The sequence below is a fragment of the Octodon degus genome, unplaced genomic scaffold (assembly GCF_000260255.1).
Source record: "Octodon degus isolate 3935 unplaced genomic scaffold, OctDeg1.0 scaffold00093, whole genome shotgun sequence".
NCBI classification, from domain to species: Eukaryota; Metazoa; Chordata; class Mammalia; order Rodentia; family Octodontidae; genus Octodon; species Octodon degus.
In genome coordinates this window covers 10,387,663-10,409,180 of record NW_004524669.1, presented here as the reverse complement: position 1 = coordinate 10,409,180, position 21,518 = coordinate 10,387,663, and the positions used below count along the sequence as shown (strand labels likewise).

Below are 21,518 nucleotides of genomic sequence, written 5' to 3'. Positions count from 1 at the left end.
AACAGCCTGGTGGGTGGTTTTGTTCAGAACTCAGAAGATAATGACAGCTTAAGCTAGGCTCATGCGGTTTCAGATATGAGCAGGGATTTGAGTACAGGCCATACTTTTACACTAAGGTAAAAAGTTACCTACATTTTGACAGTGTCCTAAAACTTCACGTGAGGCTGAGTTTAAAGGTGAGAGCTAAGTGATTGGAGGTGTAAATTTTAAATTAACCCAGCATTCAAAGCTTGGCAGTACTGTCTCTTTATTTCTTTGATGCAGGGTCTTGCTATGCAGTTCAGACTTGGAGAGATCTCTCTGTCTCAGCCTCCCCAGCACTGGGATCACAGGCATGCGCCACTACGCCCATTTTTGGGGTCTGCACAGGGCGCCCAGGGAACCCAGGGTCGGCATGTCATGCAGTACCAGGGCTCAAACTTGGGACCTTATGCTTACCAGGCAGGTGCTTAGTCCACACCAGGCTGTCTTCCCAGGCCATTACTGTCTTTTAGCCAAATTTGTTCTGTGTCTGACGAACAAAAACCATAGCATTAGAAAAACAGAAAAATTAGAAAATTTTAAATTTTGGCCAGAGAAAGAAGCACATATAAATACGAAGGCTGCAGGTGGTATAGTGGCCAAAGAGGAACATCATTGAAAGGAAACTATGTATGTAAAAAGAGGAAGATGCCTGGGAGATGTTTGAGAATCAGCAAGAACTTGCCTTTGCAGGCTCAGGGGTGCAAAACTATGAGCCTTTTATTTAGAAAAGAGCCCCTGAGTCCCATAGTCAAGAAGGACTCTCTAGGGAACAGACTTTTGAGATTCATTTCACCATGTGCAACCATGTAAGCACCTAGTGGCCCCTGTAGCCATAGTCCAGAGGAGTCTGGCTTCCGCGTAGTCTGACAGGACAACCTTGGTTTCTTCCATGTGATGCTGTTTTTCAGGCCTGCAGAATGCACTGAGTTGTGGGGTCATGGAGGCTTCCGCCTGGATTTCAGAGGAAAGCCTGGAAGGCCTGGCAGTGTGCCCCGAGAGGGAGGGGGTGTGTGAAGCTGAGGATGAAGCTGAGAGTGCAGTGAAGTCCTCTGAAAGCCAGAGACGCCTGGATGCAGAAGTCTGCTGAGGGAAGCCGTAGACAGTGAGGAGAACCAGCCCGAGGAGAGGCCATGTCGGCAGCTGGCACACAGGAGAGGTGGGGGCTGCCCCCACCATCCAGAACATCCAGTACGTGTGGTTCTGGGGATTGAACACAGGGCCTTCATGCTGAGCTGCATCTTCTGTCCATTTTTGTTTTTTATTTTGAGGCAGGGTTTTAGGACTTTAGAGCAATGTTGGAAGTGTTGAGGTTTGGGGAAGGGCATTAGTATGTTTTCAGTTGAATGTGGTATAGTCACGTAAGATGGAGTTACGACGTGTTCATTTGGAGTCAAGTATGGCTTAAGGAGATGTGTCTGGGCAGCACGGGGTGGAATGTGGCAATTCATCCTACTTGGCGACTTGGGTGGCTTCAGGGCTGCCCAGAGACTTGGTAAGCCCAGCTTCTAGCTGTGTGAGGGGAGGCAACAGGTGCGAGGTCAGGCCTGCAGCTCTTCCCTGAGCCCCCCAGGGCTGCACTGTTCCTTGTTTGCTTTTGGGCTGCCACCAAGTGAGCAGTGTTGCTCCACTGTGATGTTTTTGCAGCCAACCAGCCGTGGACTTGAACCTCAGAAAATGTAAGCCGCAGTTCCAGTTATAAGTGGCATTCCCCACAAGAGGAAAGCTGACCAGCATAGACCCGAGCTGCTCGGCGCTGCCACCCGCTGCCACGTGTCATTGCAGACGTCAGTATGACCCGTGCTTCTGATGAACGACCGTGGTGGGGCCCGCCTGAATTTACATTAATTTGCTTGAGGGACTTCTGGATTGTAGGACAGCATTTCACTGACCCATTTGCTACAGAAGATACTTGTAAGGAAAAAAATGAACATTGAGGCGAAGAGATTCACCACATGCGATCTGGGAAGGATCCGGAACACGAGGGCTTCCGTTTTCATGGGCTTAGGGCGCAGCCCTTTCCGCCACGTGGCAGTGTTTCTGCTCGCTGGCCTGGACCTCTGGCTGCTTGATGGCGGCAGCGTTGCTGTTTGGCCAGGTCGTGTGATGTGCTCCGCCCGCAGCACCTCTCTCCACCCCCAGGGATTGGGGAGGTCTGGTTGTGCCTGGACTCGGGCTCAGCCTGTCCTGCAGCTGTCCAGAGACCCTACACCGGGCATGTCTCTGGCACACAGAAGACACACTGCACTCGAGACCCCCAAGGGGTGTAGGAGCTCAGTGCCAGGAAGCAGTGGAGACCAGATCTTATCTCGTGATGTCACAGGTTTGATTTAGGCAGCTTCTGATCCAGTGCTTAGTGACTAGCTAGAAACTTTCCAGAGTAGTCTCGCTGAAGTAGAGTGTTGACCTCGCTGTGGGCCTGGGCACCTGGGAAGACTGCTCTTCTACTAGCAGTGCTGAGGTGCTGTGGAGAGACCAGTGCTTAGCTCTGCAGCAGGAGCAGGAGAGCGCGGGACCCCTGAGCTCTGCAGCGTCCTGTTGGAGCCGTTGTGCCATCTTTCTTGGCCAGCATAGTTGTGGTAAGACGGATAAGCGCATTTGGGGGTTGCTGGTCTTAAAATGGATTATATTTTCTTAAGTCACAAACTTTAGAAAGTTAAAACATATTGCGGATGCGTGCGTGTTTTGTTGTTTGGTAAATAAATGTTGACTGTCTCTTTAGGCAATATTTTCCTAAGCATTAGGTGGCAGTAGTGTGTTGTGCTTGACTACCTATGGAATCGCTTTTTCAACTTTTGAAATCTTGATTTGGTGTCAGAGTGCAAAGGACATGCTTTGCAGAGCCTCTTCACCTCCATTTGGCATCACGGTCTTTCTTTAAACAGCTGCGCACCACGTAGAAGCAGTTGTGCAGGGCTGTGCATCTCTGCCTCCCGTCTACACTGCGTGCAGGTTCCTTGGGGAGTTACCAGTGCATAACCTCAGCTGTACTGCTGCACCAGCCAAGCAATGGCTCCTTCCTGATAACACATTTGCGGCCATGAAACCCAGAAATTAGCTCAGCTGTGTGTGTTTGCTTGAGACTCTAAGTCGGTTATTTGTCCCTGTCTGGGACACAGAGCAGTCACCGAGCCTCACCCCGGCTCTCAGTGCTGCCCCCTCTCTGTGGCAGCCTCACCAGTGTGAAAGTTAGCCACCTTCCCGAGTGCCCTCTGAGGCGAATTGGTAAGAATGGAGGAGGGCTGTGGTCCCAGCCCGGGCATGGGTGGTAATTCCCCAGAAAGCTTGAGCACGTAGTATGAAGGGGCCAGTGCTTGTAGCATATGGGCTCATTGCCACTGTGGGCACCTCTTATGTGACATTCCAGTCAGTGGAAATCATATTTTGTATTTTTACAGGAAACTCTTTTAGAGCTGACTTAGCCATGAGCTAAGTAAAGTTCATCTGTCACATTTTCTTTCCTTTTCTTGGTTTTTTCTATCCCAAGGGTGTCATACTGGAGGAAATTCACCGCCAGCACAGTAGTGTCATTAATAAGGCAGACTGATTACTTAGAAGAGTGTGAAGGCTGACCTTGGTGGCTGCAGAGCGGAGCCCGAGCTGCCGAGGGGAGTGCAGTAGGGTCTCTGTCTGTCTGTACATTTCTGCAAGTAGTTAGAGTGGTCCTTCCCCAGTGGGCCAGGAGGCAGGCTGGCTGCGCCCAGCTGCTCATTGTCATGGGACCCGGAGACCTGGTACGCATCTGTCATGGGTTTCCTCCAGCTCGTGTTGAGTGCATCCAGGAAGACTTGGGGCCAGGAGTGGTGGCGAGCGTGGGAAGGACCTCAGAGAAGGATGGGCTTACTTGTATTTAAATGGGCACCCTCTCTTTTGCCTTACTTTGGGAGGAAAGAAAGTAGGGATGTATAAACATTTTGGGGAAGGAGGTTCCTAGGTTGTATAAAATGATCAAAGATTAGGAATCTACTGATTTTCCTGAAATATTTTAGTAAAGCCTAAGTTTAATCCTTTGGTTAATCAAGAATAGGTCTTCATGGGGAAGAACGTTAGGCTGGTGCTCTTCTTGTCAGATGTTGCGGTCAGATTAACTAATGTGTTATTAATCATATTATTCACCTTGATCTCCATTCTCTTGTGAGATGTCCAAAGAAACGAGGTTTTATTGTCTTTGTGATGAGTGGCTCAAAATATTGTGCTGCCTCGGTCCTCAGACGGTGCCTAGGAACAATAACCCATAGTAGGCTTTGTCTTGCGTTTGTGCACCACTGCCTTGAGAGTCCTGTGCTGTTTGCAGTAGCAGCTCTCTGTAAGGTGGGTCCAGCAGTGCCATATTGGGCTTGGCATGACCACCTGGGATGGGATTCCGTCCCAAGAATCATTGGCAAAATGAAAGTCAAAAATGTTGCCCAACTCTCTTTTTGCTGAGATATGGGTAAGAGCTATTGTTCTTAAGACACTTCCTCCCTTGTGTAGTAGAATGCAATTGGTGTGGGAGACAGTGTTCACAAAGCCTAGAAGAAAGCTAGAAACACGGGGGGCAGGGAGAGGGGACTAATTTTTGCAAGGATTTAGGTCTCAGCTTCTATATTCTACTTCAACAAGATTCTGGAGACTGGGAAATTTATACAAACAAATATAGTGGCTCTTGGTTGTGGAGTCTGAAAATCCAAGATCATGGGGTTGGTGTCTGGCAAGGGCCTGGCGCTGGACTACCAGAGAGAAAGACTGGGACCTGCCTGCAGCTTAGGCTCAGTCCCTTCGCAGCGGCAGAGCCTCTGGGCCCCAGGATGTAGTCCTTGGTACTCGCACATTGCAGTCCTGCCTCAGGATGAGGCTGGAGTGCTTGAGGGGGCAGACAAGCAGTAGCCAGCTTGCATGCATGTCCCACAGAGTGTTACTGTGCCCCCTCTTGGCTTGGGTGGTAGAGTCTTCGAAGGTGCCGTGGGCAGGAGCGCATTCCCATACCAGGCTCTTTCTGTGCCCGCTGCATAGCGTGGCACATGAATACTTGCTTGCTAGGAAGAGTAGGAGAGAAGAGCACACACATCCCGACCTCGGGCCAGAACCCACCTTCCGTCCTGCCTGGCCGGTTGACTGTCTGCTCCTTACTCTCACAGGCTAAGCTCTGTGGTGCCTGCCACTGCGGGACACTGCCTGCACCCTCCCACTGGGAAGAGGCGGAGGTGGAGTGGGAGCTTGGGCTCTCTTACAGAGGACCTGGAAGGGCAATGAGTGTGACTTGTTGCTTTTGCAGCAGTGTCACTTAGACTGTGTCATTTTGTCAGGGGACAGTGGTCAGAGAGAAGTGCAGGCATGTGAGCTGGAAACAGGCAGGTGAGTGGGAGCTCTTAGGTGTGACTGCAGGAGACAGGGCTCAAGCAAGCAAGTTGGCGCTGGAATGTGGGGGGCACGGGTGCTGCGCCCACAGGGCCTCCTGTTGCTCTCTGTTGGGAGCCTGGGTTATTCGAAAGTTTTTTTCACTTTTCATCCTTTTACCATTTATTCAGCGCATCAATGCTTGTAACAGACAAGAATTTTAATAGAGAATCTAATTTTAAAATCTTATAGGTTATAAGATTTATAACCTTTAAGATAGTTACAGGTTTTAAATATATTGAATTTATAGTGCTGATAAAACAGGTTTCTGGAGGTACTTTGGAATTTAGTTCTTGAATCCAAAGTTTGGTGGAACTAGAGAGCTTGTACCCTGTGAATGGTGCTACACTCATCTGCTGAGAACAAAAACTGTAGTTCTGTGGGTCATGGGCCACGCTGATAGGTCAGATAGTATCAGCTTGACTACTTGGGAGTTTCTGTTTAATCAGCTTTGCCCAAGGTTCTTTTCATAACGGTTTACTTCTTATTTGCAGTTACTGTTTTATCAGTAACAGAACAATCCCAGGTGTGTAGTATAGGATAATGTATGTGAGTGATTTGCTGTAAGACTTTTAGGTATTTACCTTGAAGAAACAGCATTTCGTTCCCTTCCCGGTGCCTTTCCTGTGCCTACAGGTGCTTCCAAAGGCACTCAGGAATTCAGTGGGAGCCCAGGCGCATCCACAGATTTACTAAGACAGACGAGCTGTGGAAACGTTGACACTGTGTTGTACTGTGCTGTTTGTACAATCCATAGGTCAGTTCTTGTCCTGTAATTCCAAAACACTTGCCTGTGTGCTAAGCCTATCAGTGGATACCACTGCAGGGCTCGGGGGCCAAGGCTTCATACACTTAGCGCCCTACTCCTTGGAAAAATTGGCACATTTCCACAGCCTCTTGAGGGAAGTAAGTTTATTTTAGGGCTCACCATGAAATAAAAAGGCCATCGTTTACAACTAGTGGACAGAAGGTGTCAGATACCTAAAAAATGTGGCATTGTAAGTTAACATGATCCAGGAGTATCACAGATTCAACATTTATTTTCCTTTTTAAAATACATATACTTGGCAGAATACATTTGTTACAGGAATATTTTTATGAAAACAAGTTTTCTGACTTACCCTTTATTGCTATATTTTAAACAGTGGAGGCTAACAGTGTTCTCAAAGTTTAGCATGCAGCATTGCCCGGAGAGTTTGGTGGGACAGGGCTTGGAATTTTGGGCCCCAGAATGAGGGTGACACATTGTAACAGTTACTCCAGTATTGGCAATTCAAAAAGTATTCAGACTTGGTGGGCAGAGAATATCTAAGATTCAGACGTAGGTGGCCCACCATGGTTATAGACTCTGGGGTAGCACAAAGCAGGGAGACTGGGTATGTGCGGCTCCGCCGGAGAGTGCTGGCCAGCACGCCAGCAAGTCCGTGGCCCAGGGACAAAAGGACGCAGACTTCATGATTAAAGTGTAAAGTGGTCACTGTCAGTTAAACAGTTCAGACAGTTATCAGGGTCTTGATGGAATGCCCCGTTGCTCTTCTTGTCCTCAGTGCCGCTGTGAATGTTTCTTTTATATGAATATGATTTCTTCATCTTTTTATTTGTGTCAGATTTTCTTACCCTCAATAAATGACATGGGGATTTAAAGAATAGCAGCTTATAAAACTGAAAAGATGGGCTTAAAATGTGAGGAAGTTGCTTGAGTCAGAGAGTTCTTTCATTTGACAGTGGTGAGCAGCACCTCGTGGGAATTCTGGAAATACATTCTTTTGTACTGTTACAGTGAATTACAGAGATGATATCACTGTTGCTGTTCTTAGTATCGTGACATTTATGTTTCAATTTTGGAGATGCTTTAGCTATATACTAAGCAACACTTAATGTTTTTAAGTTGTTGGAATTTAAGTGTTTAAGTTGTTTTTAAGTGTGTTCACAAATAATAAAACTTTCTACAAATGACTCTAGTTCAAACTTTACTAAGTCACAATTCTTTAAGTTATACTTTTTATAACTTTTTATAAGATTGGAAGAAATGCCTCATTTTTCCCTCATGGCTTCAGAAGATTTGCTAAGTTACTGCATGTGGCAGCGCGTGTCTGTACCTCCCAGCTTCTGGGGAGGCTGAGGCAGGCCTCTGTGTTGAGACCAGCCTGAGCGAGCTAGGAAGACCCTGTCTCGGATTCTGAAAAGGGCTGGGAATGTAGCCCGGCATTTCCTGGGTTCAGTCTCCAGTATCAGTAAGGGTACACAGGGCAGTGGTGGCAGCGGTGGCGTTAAAATCTTTTTTGCACAGTTTAGGTAATTGTGAAAAGCTTTTATTATTGGGATAGCCTCAGCGCACACGGATGAGGTGTGCTGATCTCACTTACATGCCTGGTCTGGTGAGCTCTGGTACCAGGTTACTGCCCCCAGAATGAGCCACAGAACACTTCAGTCCCTGAATACCTCAGTCCTGCCCTCTGCTATTCCCATCACCTGTCCCTACCTGGATCCCAGAGTGGGTTTCATTCACCCTAGAGTAGAACTGCCAGAACCAGAGTTTCCAGTCACAGAACCATCTAGTATGTCTTCTTTCGCTTGATACCCTGGTCACTTTTGGGGAGGTGGGCCGGCTGAGGTTTCCTGCCAGCGGTATGTGGGAGGAGGTGGAAGCGAGTGCTTGCAGCTGTGGCTCCTTCTCTCAGACTGGCGGATCATGTTCGGCCAGGACTCTCTCTGGTGGCCCCTGCAGTGGTCTCCTGGCCCGACAGCATGCACAGCTTCCTGCTGCTCATGACCCCTCTGGTTTGCTTGCAGTATCACCCTGACAAGCAGAGCACAGCCACACCGGCAGAGACGCTGGAGGAGCATCGACAGAAGTTCATTGAGGTGGGCCAGGCCTGGAAGGTTCTGGGGAATGAAGAGTTGAGGAAGGAGTACGACCTGCAGCGGCACGGTAGGTGCACGGGCCCTGCGTGCTCACCAGGCCTTTCTGGTGGTGGGCTTGGGAGCTGCCCGGGTTCAGCAGTGACCGACCCCGTGGGAGCCGATGGAGCTGCTGCACCCAGCTCCCCAGGAAGCCGAGCAGCCCCTTCCCACAGCAGCTGAACATGTGTGTGCTGTTTCCAGCCCTTTGGGGAATGCGGTGATGCATCAAGAGCCTCCCCCAAGGAGGGGAGGGCGCCCTCCGCCCAGGGCCCGGGGTGGTCCTGTCACTGCACTGCACAGAGCCTCTGACACAGGGACAAGCTGTTGTGAGGAAGCTGGGGGAATGTAGGTCAGGCCTGACATGAAGCGATAGGCTATTTCTCAGTCCTGTCCTCGGGGAGGAGTCCCAGTCCTGTGTGGGGACATGCGCTGTGCCTTTCATGCTGATGGGCAGTCTCCTCATGGAGGGCCGAACCTGTCGCTGAGGTGACCTTCCCACAGCTTGTGTGGGGCCAGCCCTCCTGCCTGCCGCCCAGCCCGGGGACTGATAGGAAGCCTTCTGCTGTGGTTGGGGACACTGATCCGAATGGCGAAGCTCCAGGATGAGCACAGCACTGTAGGGTAGCACAGGTCTGTGTGGAGGACGCACGCTGTTCCCTGGAAGCTGTGCATCCATTGTTCCTCCAGCTGTAGTACCTGTGCCCGCAGGGGAGCATTTGATGTTAATAGTGATTTATTCATAGCCCTCATCAGCTTAACGGCATTTAACTTCGGAAATGCTGATGTTGTTAAATAAATTTGAAGACCTTACTGCATGTATCTTTCAAGGTGTTGACAGTGATTTTTAAGTGTAGCCCAGATAGGACTTTCTGCTTGGTGTTTGTTCCTTTAAAAGAGAACATAGAGATGTTATCATTTGCGAATATGCTCTTTAGGGATACACCCTTTTTTTAAAAAAAATGTATTTAGTACAGGTCTATAGGGTCTCACTACGTAGATCAGACTCAGTGATTCTCCTGTTTTCAGCCACTGAAGCACTGGGATTACAGGCAGGCACCACCACGCAGAGTCTCAATAGTGCGGGGGCAGGGCAGGCACGGCAGGCTGGAAATCAACCCCCTGGCTCCTGCATCTGCCTAAACTGGCGCTTTTGAGCTATCTGGCTGGCCCAGGGATACATCCTTTTAAACTGGGTTCACAACAAGTAAAACTAAGCTGGGTTCCTAGGATGCAGATTGCCTGACTTTCGACCTGAATGCCCCGTGGCACTGTTCGTGGGAGTGAGGCCTCGGGCTCCATGGGGGGAGGGACAGGACAGGGATGGGGGTATGGTGCTTCCCTGGGTTTGCACAGCCATGGACATTCTCCATTGGCCCTGTGCACCTGGAGAGGGCAGGGCACGTGTCCCCACAGTCCCGCTGTGTTCCTGCCCTTGCACCCCCCAGCCTGTGCACACAGAGCATGTCAGTGAGTCTCACAAGACATGGGAGTCTGAGAGGTAGGGAGCTGTCACAGATCGTCACACATTTCTTGCTGAGGTGATAAGTGGACAGACGTAGGAAACCAGCCTTCATAGGAGTGCAGAATCCAGGAAGAAAGGTATGAGGTAGTACAAGTCCAAATACTGTAGCTAGCGTGTGCAGAAAAGGGCTTGGGGCTGTGCGCTTCATTTGAGTCTTGAGTGCTCTGCTTTGAGCTTTTTCCTCCTCTTCTCCTGGGGACTGGATCCAGACTTGATTTATATCCCCAACATTTTCAAGGTTTTATTTTGAGACAGGGTCTCACTGTGTTAACCTAGGTCGGTCTGATCTGAAACTTGTGATCCGCCATCCTCAGCTTCCGAAGTGGTAGCTGGGATTTCAGGCATGGGTCAGGACATTGATGAGCTCACAGTGAAGTCCAGGGGAGCCACAGGCAGCGAGACCTCACCATGTGGGTGAGCGGCCGGGATGGCCAGAGTAGCAGCTCGCTTTGTCAGTGTTTTTCAGGTGCGCCGGTGCTGAATTGAGTTATTCTGAAGTGAAGCCTGTGGAAGGACAGCTCTTCATGGAGCTTTAATGCCTTCCATCTGGGTTTCCAGACATCCGCCTTTGGCGAGCCCTGGGGTGGCGGGCACTCTCTTGGGATTCTAAGTGGAGGTTGACCTCATCGAAAGAGAACATGCAGGGCTGAAGTCTTCCACATGGGAGCAGCTTTCAAAGATCTCATCATGAACCTCTTTCACATTGTTCTTTTGAATACTAATATTGATTTTTTTCTTGACTCATTTTAAATAGATGGCTCCTCAGAAAGGAATTGAACCTAACCCTGTAGTCATGCCGGTGTAGAGCAGAGAGCAGGGAGAGCTCTGAGGGTAGAGAGTCATCAGGGAGTAGGGAGGCAGCAGAGAGAATGACTAACCAGGTCAGCACTCTTGGTGGTCGCTCGGGGACATGGACAGGGCTTTGTCATAGGCAGCTGTTCGTGTGGGGACAGCTCATGGTGAAACCTTGCTTTTCATAGGGTGTGCGTCACGTATTTGCTCCTCGGGTGCCGTGAGCTTGCCATATACAATAAACTGAGCCCTCTTATGCTGAGAAGGTAGGCGTGCTTTACGGTGGCTCATGAGGCCTTTTTCATATTCATAGCTCGCCTTGGAGCTGTGCTGTGAGGAAAGTCCCATGGTGTTGCCCCAGCCGCAGAATTTTCCAGAAGAGAATTGAAAGATGCTCTTGACATTTTGTATTCCTTTTGCTTCTCAAAAAAATATTCAGATGGGCTATTTCTAACAAACAGTCGTAGTGTGGGCCAGCTCACCTTAGGTGAAGTCCGTGTGTTCTTTTCTGTCTTGGGCAGTGCTGGCCAGGCTGAGCCAAGCACCTGTAAGAGGGGTGCGCAGGGCCTGCTCACAGGGGACGTTATTGAAGGCAGGGCTGAGTGGTGAACTGAGTCAGGTGCTTCCAGTTGGCACTTGGCCCCTACTGTTTCTAAGGCTGCTGCTGGGCCAGGAAAGCATGGAGTGGGCGGGCAGGTGGGCTCTGTGCTGTGCAGAGGAGCGCTGCGGAGACTGCTGGGACTTTGTGTGTGTTCACGTGCAGGGCGCCTGCACCTCAGGAAACCTTGCCAGGGCTTTCTTAGATGTTAAGCGTGTTCCGACGCATGTCACAAGTGTACCGCCAAATGTAACAGGGATCGGGATCCCGTGGTTTGGTACATGTGCTCACACAGATCTCTCGTGATGTCTCTGTGGCTCTGTGGTGTGGCACAGCTGATGAATTAAGTCATCCCTGTGATCTGAAGAGCCAGAAAAATTACGAGCGAGAGTGGACTGAACTTGGAATTCTTGCCAGTGTGCCTGACACTGACGCATCTCGTCCCCTAGGGCCCAATCACCCTGCTGACGCTGGACTCCCCTTTCGGTTGGAGACACCCATGACAGCCTGGCCCCAGGCCTTACACAGCCCTGCAGAAGAGAGTGGCCTTTGCTGACAGCCAGCCCTCCCTGGGGGGCGGTGGGAGCCACTGCACCTGTACTTGAGTGCGTTGACAGCAGGAGACAAGGAAGAAGGCATCTGAGGACGAGGATGCCACCAGCATTCTGTGTCAGATGATTAAATCAGCGCATCATTGCTTAAGCTCATAGTTAGAATTCTCCCTGAAAAGAGTCTTAAAGACCCACTAACTCTGTCAGAAGAGGAAATAACATACTTCTAAATGTAGATAATATGGGTAAGTATGGTAACTTGAAGCCAGGTGACGATTATGTAAATTATGTCCTAAAGCTGACCCTTAAAAACACTTGAATTAGTTAGATTAGGGTTTCCTTTTATGGTCACATTAGTACTTACATTTGATTTTTAGGAATTTCAAAATTGGCTGTAAAAATTTGCTTCAGGTAAAAACTTGAAGATAAGCATCGGGGCTCTGTGTCTTGGTGGCTGTTTTCTGGGGACTTGCCCGTGTGAAATGGTGCAGAAGATCTGTGCCGACAGCTGGGACAACTTTCCTGAGTCCCCGCCTCCTCTCACTGTCACAAGGACGCTGTTCGCTGTTCGTGGTTACTACTTTGACTTAGATGCAGCTGGCTTTCTGTCATGACGGGTCACTTTTCATTATTTATTTATTTATTAATTATTATTATTTTTTGGCGGAATTGGGGATTGAACTCAGGCCCTTGCCCTTGCTAGGGAAGTGCTTATTCCACTGAGCCTCTCCCCAGCCCCACTTTTCATTAATTTTGAACAAAACTTTGGCTTGTTTCAGACAGTCTGGGCACCTGTGGCAAGATAGTGTACCTCTGGGGTACACACATGCCCTTGGGGGCTCATTCAGGAAGAGAGCAGTCTGGGGTCTCAGGTGGGGCTGTTTGAGTGGCCCCTTTCCCAGTGTCTGCTCCCACCCGACCCATCTGAAGTTGGAGGCCAGAGCAAGACAGGTCGCTCTCCTCAGCCTGGAAGCCTGGGGGCCCAGTGGGTGCTGGCCACCTGGCTCTGGCCTCCCCTCCCTCCTGCTCCATGCTGGCTGTCTGTAGAGGGTCCCCTGGCAGACCTAGAGTGCCACGTGCCCGCTGCCCGGATGCCACGTCCTGCCTCTCGCAGCTCCTCCCCGTCCCCTGCCTGTGCCTTGCCAGCCTCTGACTGATCTGACCCGCAGGATTCATTATGGTGCCATTGCTCCGATTCCGTCCTTTGTTTCTGTTTGATACTTGAGTGGCTACAGAGTGACACAGATGGAGGCGTCAGCTTTAAGGAGACCAACCTTAGCAGAGAGCATCAGACTTCTGCAGGGCATGCAGCCTCTGCCTCCCAGAGACCGGGACCCAGGCTGCTGCTGAGCACTGCTCCATGCAGGGCCCTGGTCAGCAGACCCCGGAGCTGGTCAGATGCACACGGCTACTGCGTGTACTCTCCCACTGCACTGTGAGGGCGACACTGTGAGTGTCTCTCCAGAGAGAATGAGAGGCTCTGACCAAGGTGCCGACACTGGTCACCAAGGGGGACCCAGCTGCATCAGCTGTATATTATGGGGCTTTAAATTACTTGATTTTTAGATGGCAAGATGTGTGTTAGACCTGGAGGACACAGTTCTCCTTTACTTCCATGAACACACGTGTCTTTAAACTTGAGGCATTTGAAATGGCATAAAAATAAAAAAGCCAGCGGAACACTTTCTAGATGAGAACACACTGGGGAGAGTAGTGGTCACGTGTGACACTGCCACACATGCATAGTGTGGACAGTGCCGCAGACAGACTTGATCCTTGGGCCATTGTCTGAGTGAAGGGACTTTCAGTGAGCGAAGTTAAATTCCTCTCAAAGGTTTTTGTTGTTATTTATTTTGTACTTTAATTTTTTAAAAATTGTAGCTAAAGTTAGAAAGTTTCCTGGGATTAGAGCTGTAATCATGTAGACATTAAACAGAGTTGTTTTAGAAGTTTTACTGTCATTAGGAGGAAGTTGAAAAAGACTGGAATTCCATTGTCTGGTAAGAAGTGAGAAATATTTATTGATTCCCAAATGGAGCTGAAAAAGCCTTTCGTCCTTTAGAAAGTGGTGAATGCCCCAGCGAGAGCCCTGGTAAGCTGTACCGAGCCAAGCTGCTAATAGTTATTTAATGTTATTCTTCAGCGCGAGAGAGTCTCCAAGAGCTCTCTTTTAATCTCTTTGAACTGCAGGCTCGTAAACCTCTCTGATGAGTCCTGCCAGTATTTTCTTGGCTCCCACTGCGGAGACAATGGAGCCCTGGAATTCTTTGCCCTCTTGTTGTCAGACAAATCCAATGGAACACAGGTCACAAGGGCCGACGCTTCTAAGGGCTGAAAGATTCCTTTTCAAGTAGCCACATAAATTATTTGATTTTATCATTATATTCCCAGACCCTCTCACCATAATGACTGCTTTCTCTCTGGAAGAGTGGGCTTGGCAGCCCTCATCTGCGCATCTGGCTGTGTGCGCACTGCGCAGCACAGGGTGTCACCAGGCTTCCTGCTCTCAGGTGTCTGCAGGAAGTGGCCCTTTCTCCCTCAGGGATGGACCCACAGTGTCACTGGACTGAGCTGGACTCAGGTGGGCCCTTGCTTTCCCAATGGCTGAGGGGTTTTCTTGTTTATAAATAGTGATTACCATTCTGTAGCAGAGATTTCAGATGAAGACTTGGATCTGGTCCTTTAAATCAGTGTAGTATCAGTTTTTTGGTTTTTTTTTTTTTAATCTAAGTCAGTTTTCTCCCCATTTGTAGTGGTGTCCTGTTAACAACTCTGAGCCAAGATTGACAGCTCAGGACACCTATTAAAATGTTCTGTTGGAATGAGCAAAATTATATGTAATCTTACAAAAGAAAAATAATTTATCTGTTTTGAAGATGCCATGCCTGATTAGTAGACAATTATCAAGGCTAATTACAGCATTCCCGTGAGTTCCTTCAGTGGATAGGAAAGAATTACGTTTTTAATTATAATCACAATGGTAGACTAGCAGAGATCATTGTTTAAAAAGAAAAAAAAAACACCAAACACTGATCTGTTTGCCTCCTCCCTTGTTGTTGGGCCGGGGTGGGGGTGGCTGGGTCTGCTCTGCCCACAGACACCTGCCGGTCCACAAAGGGTCCAAGCTGTCCCCTGCTGCCCACGGTCAGCCACCTCCTTAGGCTGCCCCTCTCATTATACCACTCTCCACATCCCTTTCCCTTGGGTGAGTCACTCCCACTTGCTTTGAGAAGTGGTTAGGATGGTCCTCTAAGCACTGTCAGAGAATACACATTTTCCTCCTGCAGGATTTGAGACTTCTCATATTTTTATTTAAAAATTGTTACTAGCCTTAGTCCTAACTTTAAAGCTGCAGAAGTAAAGCACACATGGAGAAGTGCAGGAACCCAAGTGTGCATGGTATGGTAGGTCCTTGGTCCCAAAGTGCACCCCACGCAGCCGGAGGCTGTGCCCTCCGCCCCAGCACCCTAGGGACCCTCACCTGGCCAAGCTCGTAGGATGGGCAGCCAGCCACATAGGATAGGCTGCTTCTGGATGTCACATCCTGATTGGTAAACGAGAAACTTAGGCTGTGTGCACAGGTGTTGAATAACCAGGTATCAATTACAGGTGCTCAGCTAATGGCAGAATGCGAATGCTTTGGTGTCCTTGGCGCTCTGACCTTTGGCGAGGTACTGATGAGCACTTTGCATTCTGGTTTACTGGGATAGGTGGCCTGTGCTTTATGCTGATCTTTCAACCAGGAAGTAGGCAGCTCCTCTGAAGCTGTACATCCTGGTGGAGAAGGATGAAGGTAAGTAGAAGAGCCGCTTGCTGAGTGGGTGGGACACAGCCTTGATCGTGAAGGCTCCCGGTCGTCTCCCGTAGAGCAGAGGTGATTGCAGGGCAGTTCGATCTGCGAGGGATCTCTCCAGGCGCTTGGAAGTAGAGTGTTGCAATGTTAATGTTGTCCAGGACTGTCAGGGTGGCAGCCAGCTTTCTTGTCATCATCTCTGCATGCTCTGCTTTCACTGTTGCCAGAGATGTATGTAAACATGATGCGTATCCCAGAAGAGGGGCAGTGTGCTTGTACGCTAGGGAGACCTGTTTCGTTTTTTTTTTAAACCATAAATGGGCTTTTTTTCTTTTTTTATGTATTTCGTACAGGGTCTCACAACACAGATCGGACTCGTATTGATTTTCCTGTTTTCAAACTCCCAAGTACTGGGATTACAGGTGCCCACCACCATGCCCAGTCTCATTCTCCATCTCAGTGTGCCCTGGGGGCAGGGCCTGCTCTGGCTCGGCATGCCAGCAATCAAGCCCCGGTCCCTACGTCTGCCTAAGCAGGCGCTTTAGTCCACTGAGCTATCTGGCTGGCCCTAAATGGGCTTTTTAAAGCATCAGTTAACCCTTCCAAGTACGTGAGTGTCTCATTTCCCCAGTTCTAGGCAACCATCTCAGGCCGTGTAAGAAACTGTTGCATGCTTGCTGTCGACTGGAAATGAGATGGCTCTGTTCAGGAAGCCCTAAGCACACATGGCACGGGCTCTCCTGTGGTCACTCACACTGCAGAGGTCTGATCTGTGTGGATCTTGGGGACAGTTCAAGGGACTGTCAGTACCTAGTAAATATGAAGTGGTATAATATTGGCAGTATCTTAATAGAATACCATGGCGAATTCAAAATATTGTATAATCGTCACATCTATTTTAAAATTATGTAACTCACCAATAAATTTTGAACAGGCAGTTATTAAATATAATTAAACTGCAGGCATTCACACAAGGGAACAAAGGGAGGCATTCTAAGGAAGTGAAGAAGAGACTAGTGAGACAGCTCAAGAAAATCCCACCAGAGTGGGGGTTGGATTTTTAACAGCTTTTTTTTTAAGCCTTGACTTCTAGAAGAACAATACAAGCACACAGGAAATAGAACGTGCCTTTAAAAACAGTGACAACTGCTTCCCATACACAGTAGCTCTTTCTGTCCTAAGACACTTGTCTTCAGCAAGAAGTGCCCGCTTCTCCAGCCTCAGCTGTGACTTGACCGTAGGTAGTTGGGTTTCTGCCTCAGGCTGGACCTGAGCAAAGGCCTTTCTCCTTAGAAAGCCACCAGCCCCACCGGAGAAGGACCTAACCCTGTGCCACCCTTTCTGCACTTCTAACACCAGGTCTCCAAGCAGCCCCTGGGGCCAGCACGTCATCACAGCCTTCAGCTCCTGAAGTAAAGGGAGAGGTCACTCCTGTCTCCTCCCAAGCTTCAGGTGGCTGTTGTGACCCATGCCACACTGCCTTCTTTGTGAGACGACTTACCTGACTGACAGGTCTTCTCCAGGGTCTCACCAAGCAGAAATTACTGGCTGATTACCAAAAAGTTACCAAGCAGGACAGATCTTGATTGTTCTAGACCTTCTTACCTTCACACTGCTGTCAGGATGGTAAAGTCAGGGAGAACTGTAGTGACCATGTGGAGTGGCCCTTCTAGGTCTTCTTCACAACGAAGGTATCAAAATGACACGTTTCACTTTCTGTTCTACAGAAGATGAGCTCAGAAGTGTGGGACCAGTACATGCACACGTGTATCTGGAAGAAATGTCTTGGAACGAAGGTTGGATTTTTCTTTTTCCTTTTGGTTTTATTTATAATGAAGACATATAGTAGAGAATTTTTTTAATAAAACCCCACAAATATTTGGAAAATCTTAAAAAGGTAGTAAATGTCTTTGCATACATAAATGCTTTTTGTTCAGCTTGTTTTTGTTGTAATTCTAAACTGCATTTATTTATAGCCCCTCTGCGTGACTCATTTCAAGTTATTTTCTGCTAATTTTTTTGCATTTGTTTTTACTACTTTTGATTTTACATTATTGTCTAGTATGGTAAAGATAATGATTTTTTGCTGTTCATCTTTGAGTGTTGAGTGTTAAGATGAATTCATAGTAGAATTTTGGTTGACTGCCTTTTTATATGGAATCATGAACTGGGCTTTTAATATTATGGTCCTCTACCAGGAGGCTTAATTTTTCCCCCTCTTCTCTCTTTTTTGATGATCTCTTAGGAAGAAAAGGAAAGTCTGTCCCTCCCTTTAGCATGAAGCTGTGCCTCCTCCCTTTACAGCTTTATTGAGTCGGATGTAGTTTTCATATTCCTCTGGTGGTCTCTGAGTTGCCCTGGGCTGACTTTGCTGAATTAGGAAACAGCTGCATGGAAGCCAGCGGCAGCTCCTGCCCGTGCTTCCCTGCCGTTCCCTAGCTTTGTACACTGCTAGCTCTGGCTTCCTTATTCAGCCTGGAGGCTTCTAAAGATTTAGTTAGGAGTGTGGATGGCAGAGGACAAACAGAGTCGGCCTTCTTGAAACTGTTTACTTTTTTAATGGTAAATTCTTAATTTAATGTTTTAAAAAAGATGGTTACAAGCCACTTGAAAGCAAATTGCAAAAAAACAAAAATAACAACAACAACAACAACAAAAAACCCGGGGAACAAATACTGGCTTTAAGTAAATGGCATTTGCACCAAACAAAACTAGAAAGCCAGTTGTGTTTTTCCTTATAGGACTGTCCAGCCCTCGCCTGCGGCAGTGGCACCCTAGATTGGCGTTCTCATTTACAGGTGCATAATGGGAACCTGGAGGTTCTGTATGACCGGGTTCCGCGGGGCCACAGTCTCCTCAGAGCCAACAGGAGGAGCCTGTGGGAGGCCCAGACAGCAGCCACGGGCTGGCATGGCTGCGGGCAGGGACGCACGAGGGAAGGCTGTTCACTGGAGACCTGCACAACAAAGCAGACTGCTTTAAATCCATTCTTGAAGTTAATTAACAATATAATTTTAAATTTTTATTTAAAATTAAAAATACCAGCTGGTGGTTGAAGCATCTGTTCAGTTAATAAACACACAGACTTTCTGATTGAAGTGAAAATCCCAACTTGAAGGAAGCGCGCAGCAGGAAATGGTAGGCTGTCAGAGGCAGGGCTTGGTCCTGGGCTGCCCGAGCCTCGCCTCAGTGCCGAGCTGAAGAACTGGGGCCCAGCTGGTAGATGCGCTCTCTAACGGTGTGGAACATTTTGAATGTTCATTTAAATTAAGGACTTTCATTATTGTAAAAGATGGAAATACCCTCATTTTCCTCAGAGAAAAAAAAAGAGCGAAGGTTCTTGAAGCCTCTATTCTTGTACTAGGAATTGAACTCCGGACCTTGCGCTTGCCAGGCGGACACTTCAGCTGCTGAGCTATTTCTCCAGACACCCCCCCAGCCCCTGGGGCTCCCCCCATCCCCCCCCCCCCCCCCGCCATTATTCTTGCAGGAATATCTAGAAATGAATCACGTAAACTGTTTCAGTTGGAAAGAGCATGCTAAGCAAGTGAAGTTAAACACAAAGTGGACAAGTGGATCAATGATTTCAGCCCTTCGTGTCGTTTTCAGATGACTCTGGCAGCAAAGGAGGCGCCGTGAGAGGCCGAGGGCCGCGCCGTGCCGTTCTCTGCGTGCGTGCGTGCGTGCGTGCGTGCGTGCGCGCGCGCGCCAGGACCCGGGGAGCCGCTGGAGCCGTCGCCCGGTTAGTCTGTGTGGCCTCCGATCTAGTGTTTAAACGGGCAATTTTTGCGAAATGAATACTTTGTTAAGAGCTGGATGACAGTAGTGTAGGAAGAAATTTCTACAAGATGTGAGTTCTTCGCATTAACATTTGGAATTCTCAGTGACAAAACCCACAGTAACCCGTGTGTCCTCCATATCCCTAAGTACGCGCCACCTTGGATTTGTTCTCAGTGTTCACTGAAGTGGTAAGAAAGCAAGAGGGAGAGATTTAACTAAGAAAATCAATGGTTAGAATGTGTGTTTTTAGACAATTAAGCAGTGAAACAATTCTCGTTGAAAATGTGCTACAGCAGTGTGTTGGCCTAGACAGGAAGAGGTATGTTGGCATTTCTGAATTCAAGGTTATTTTCTTTATAGAGAATACAAAGCAGGATTGGTTGACTGGATTCCTTATTTTCTATGATGAATGAAGCAGGTACACTTGGTTTACTTAAGTGCTATCTTTTTCAAGACTGAACTTGACAAAGTGAGGGCGAGGCAGCTGGATCCCCCAGTCTGTTGAGATGGAAATGGCAGCCAGCTTTGGGGATCACTCGAACATACCTGATTGTAAGAAATTGTGAGCCCTTGGAGACTTACTTCGTTCATGTGTAAAGTCCTGGTGGTGGTGATATGCGTCCTGTGATCACGAACGCTGCAGTAGTTGTGACACTTCACGGAAGGCAAGAGGGACATGTTTCCTGCAGTCAAAGCGCGCTCGTGTTGAGCCTCCCAGGGAGGCTGCAGACTACAGGCCCACCCCGCCAGCGGTGTCATGCCAGGCCTTCCCAGCGGCTTCTCCACCGTGACACTGCAGAGGGCTGCACAGACTCTCCCCACGCATTCTTGGAGAAATGGGCCCCCATGGAACGCAGCCCTGTGCGCGGCTCCATCCCAGTCAGAGTGGCTCTCGAAAGGCCAGGATCAGCCCAGCGTCACGTGCCTTTCAAGTGAGACCTCTTTTTCCTTCACTGTAGCGTGTTACACAGATACACTGGTGAGAGGAATGTAAAATTTACCGAAGTCATAAGAAGATAGAAAACTTGAAGTGAATTTGTAGGTTGCTTCTGAGCACCTGATCCCAGCTCCTTGTGCCTCTAGATTCTATGGATCAGAGCATGTAGAAACGCTGCCCCTACTCAAGAAATGTTTCCTGCTTGGCATTTCTTGAGCTTCCTCCTTTTGTCTTATAATGTCTGTTCTGAGGGTGTGAACAAACTAGTTGCTCATAGGCGTTTGAAGCATTCTTTTGTTCTCTTCACAGATGAGCGTTCTTTCTCTCTGAGCTGCCGGTGTGGTGGCACATACAGCGTTTGTGAGCAGGAGGTGGCAGCCACGGGCCTGGTTCCCTGTGACACGTGCTCGCTGATGGTGGAGCTCCTTCACAACAGCTGAGCTGGGCCATGGTGGAGGTTGTGTGGAGCCCGGCCCTGTCCTCCAGGAGAGGCCAAGCAGGCTTCCAGAGTCCTCCAGGGCCACCGCAGAGTAATAGGAATGAGCTGCTTCACTTAGAACTGGTATTTATAGACTGCAAAAGGAAAAACTTCAATTACAATTTGCATTTTATGGATTGGTGTCTGAAAACTTTTGTTTGCTCCTTGGAAAACAAGAATTTTCTTTTTGAAATGAGGCTGTTTCCTGTTGTGTTCACTGTGGTGCTGTGGATTCCTTCACAGAGACTTGGGTTCTGATCTGAGAGACTTACCAGCTGCAGGAGGGTGGCCCGGCGGAGGCGACCTGCGCATTCGGGTAGAGAAGGGGAGGCAGCAGCCGGGGAAGCGCCCTGCATCTCCAAGTGCAGTGTGAAGAGTGGAAGCTCAATCTCAAGTAGCTGCTTCCCTTTCTTATTCCAGAACCTTGAGATTGGCCTCTCCCTCCCTGTGTTAGGAATCACCTCTGGGCTGATGGCACAGACGGTAATCACGTGGCGCCGGGGACTACCCTGCCCTGGCAGTGTTTCCTTACTTCTGTGTACAGTGCTGCCTCCCTTGTTGAATGACTCCAGAGCCCAAACTCCACCATTTGAACAGAAAGATTTGCCAAAAAATCTGCTTGGTGTTCAGAACTTTGCCTGTTAAGTTGAAAATTTGGCTTGAAAAGACTTGTATGAGGGACCAGGAATATAGCTCAACACCATGAGCACCTGCCTGGCAAGCGCAAGGTCCTGAGTGTGATTCCGTTCTGTAAAAATGAAACAAG

The 21,518-nt window shown here is 48.7% G+C and overlaps 1 protein-coding gene across 1 annotated transcript in view; it reads left to right on the top strand.

Annotated features, from left to right (window-relative positions):
- Positions 1-20,726, top strand: part of Dnajc24 (DnaJ heat shock protein family (Hsp40) member C24) — a 34,428-nt gene extending 13,702 nt beyond the window's left edge. The window contains exons 2-4 of the mRNA XM_004638053.2: positions 8,191-8,329; positions 17,285-17,353; positions 20,584-20,726. Of these exons, the coding sequence (XP_004638110.1) occupies positions 8,191-8,329; positions 17,285-17,353; positions 20,584-20,714 (339 nt within the window). The 3' untranslated portion in view covers positions 20,715-20,726. The remainder of the gene's footprint in view (positions 1-8,190; positions 8,330-17,284; positions 17,354-20,583) is intronic.
- Positions 20,727-21,518: the final 792 nt, after the last annotated feature.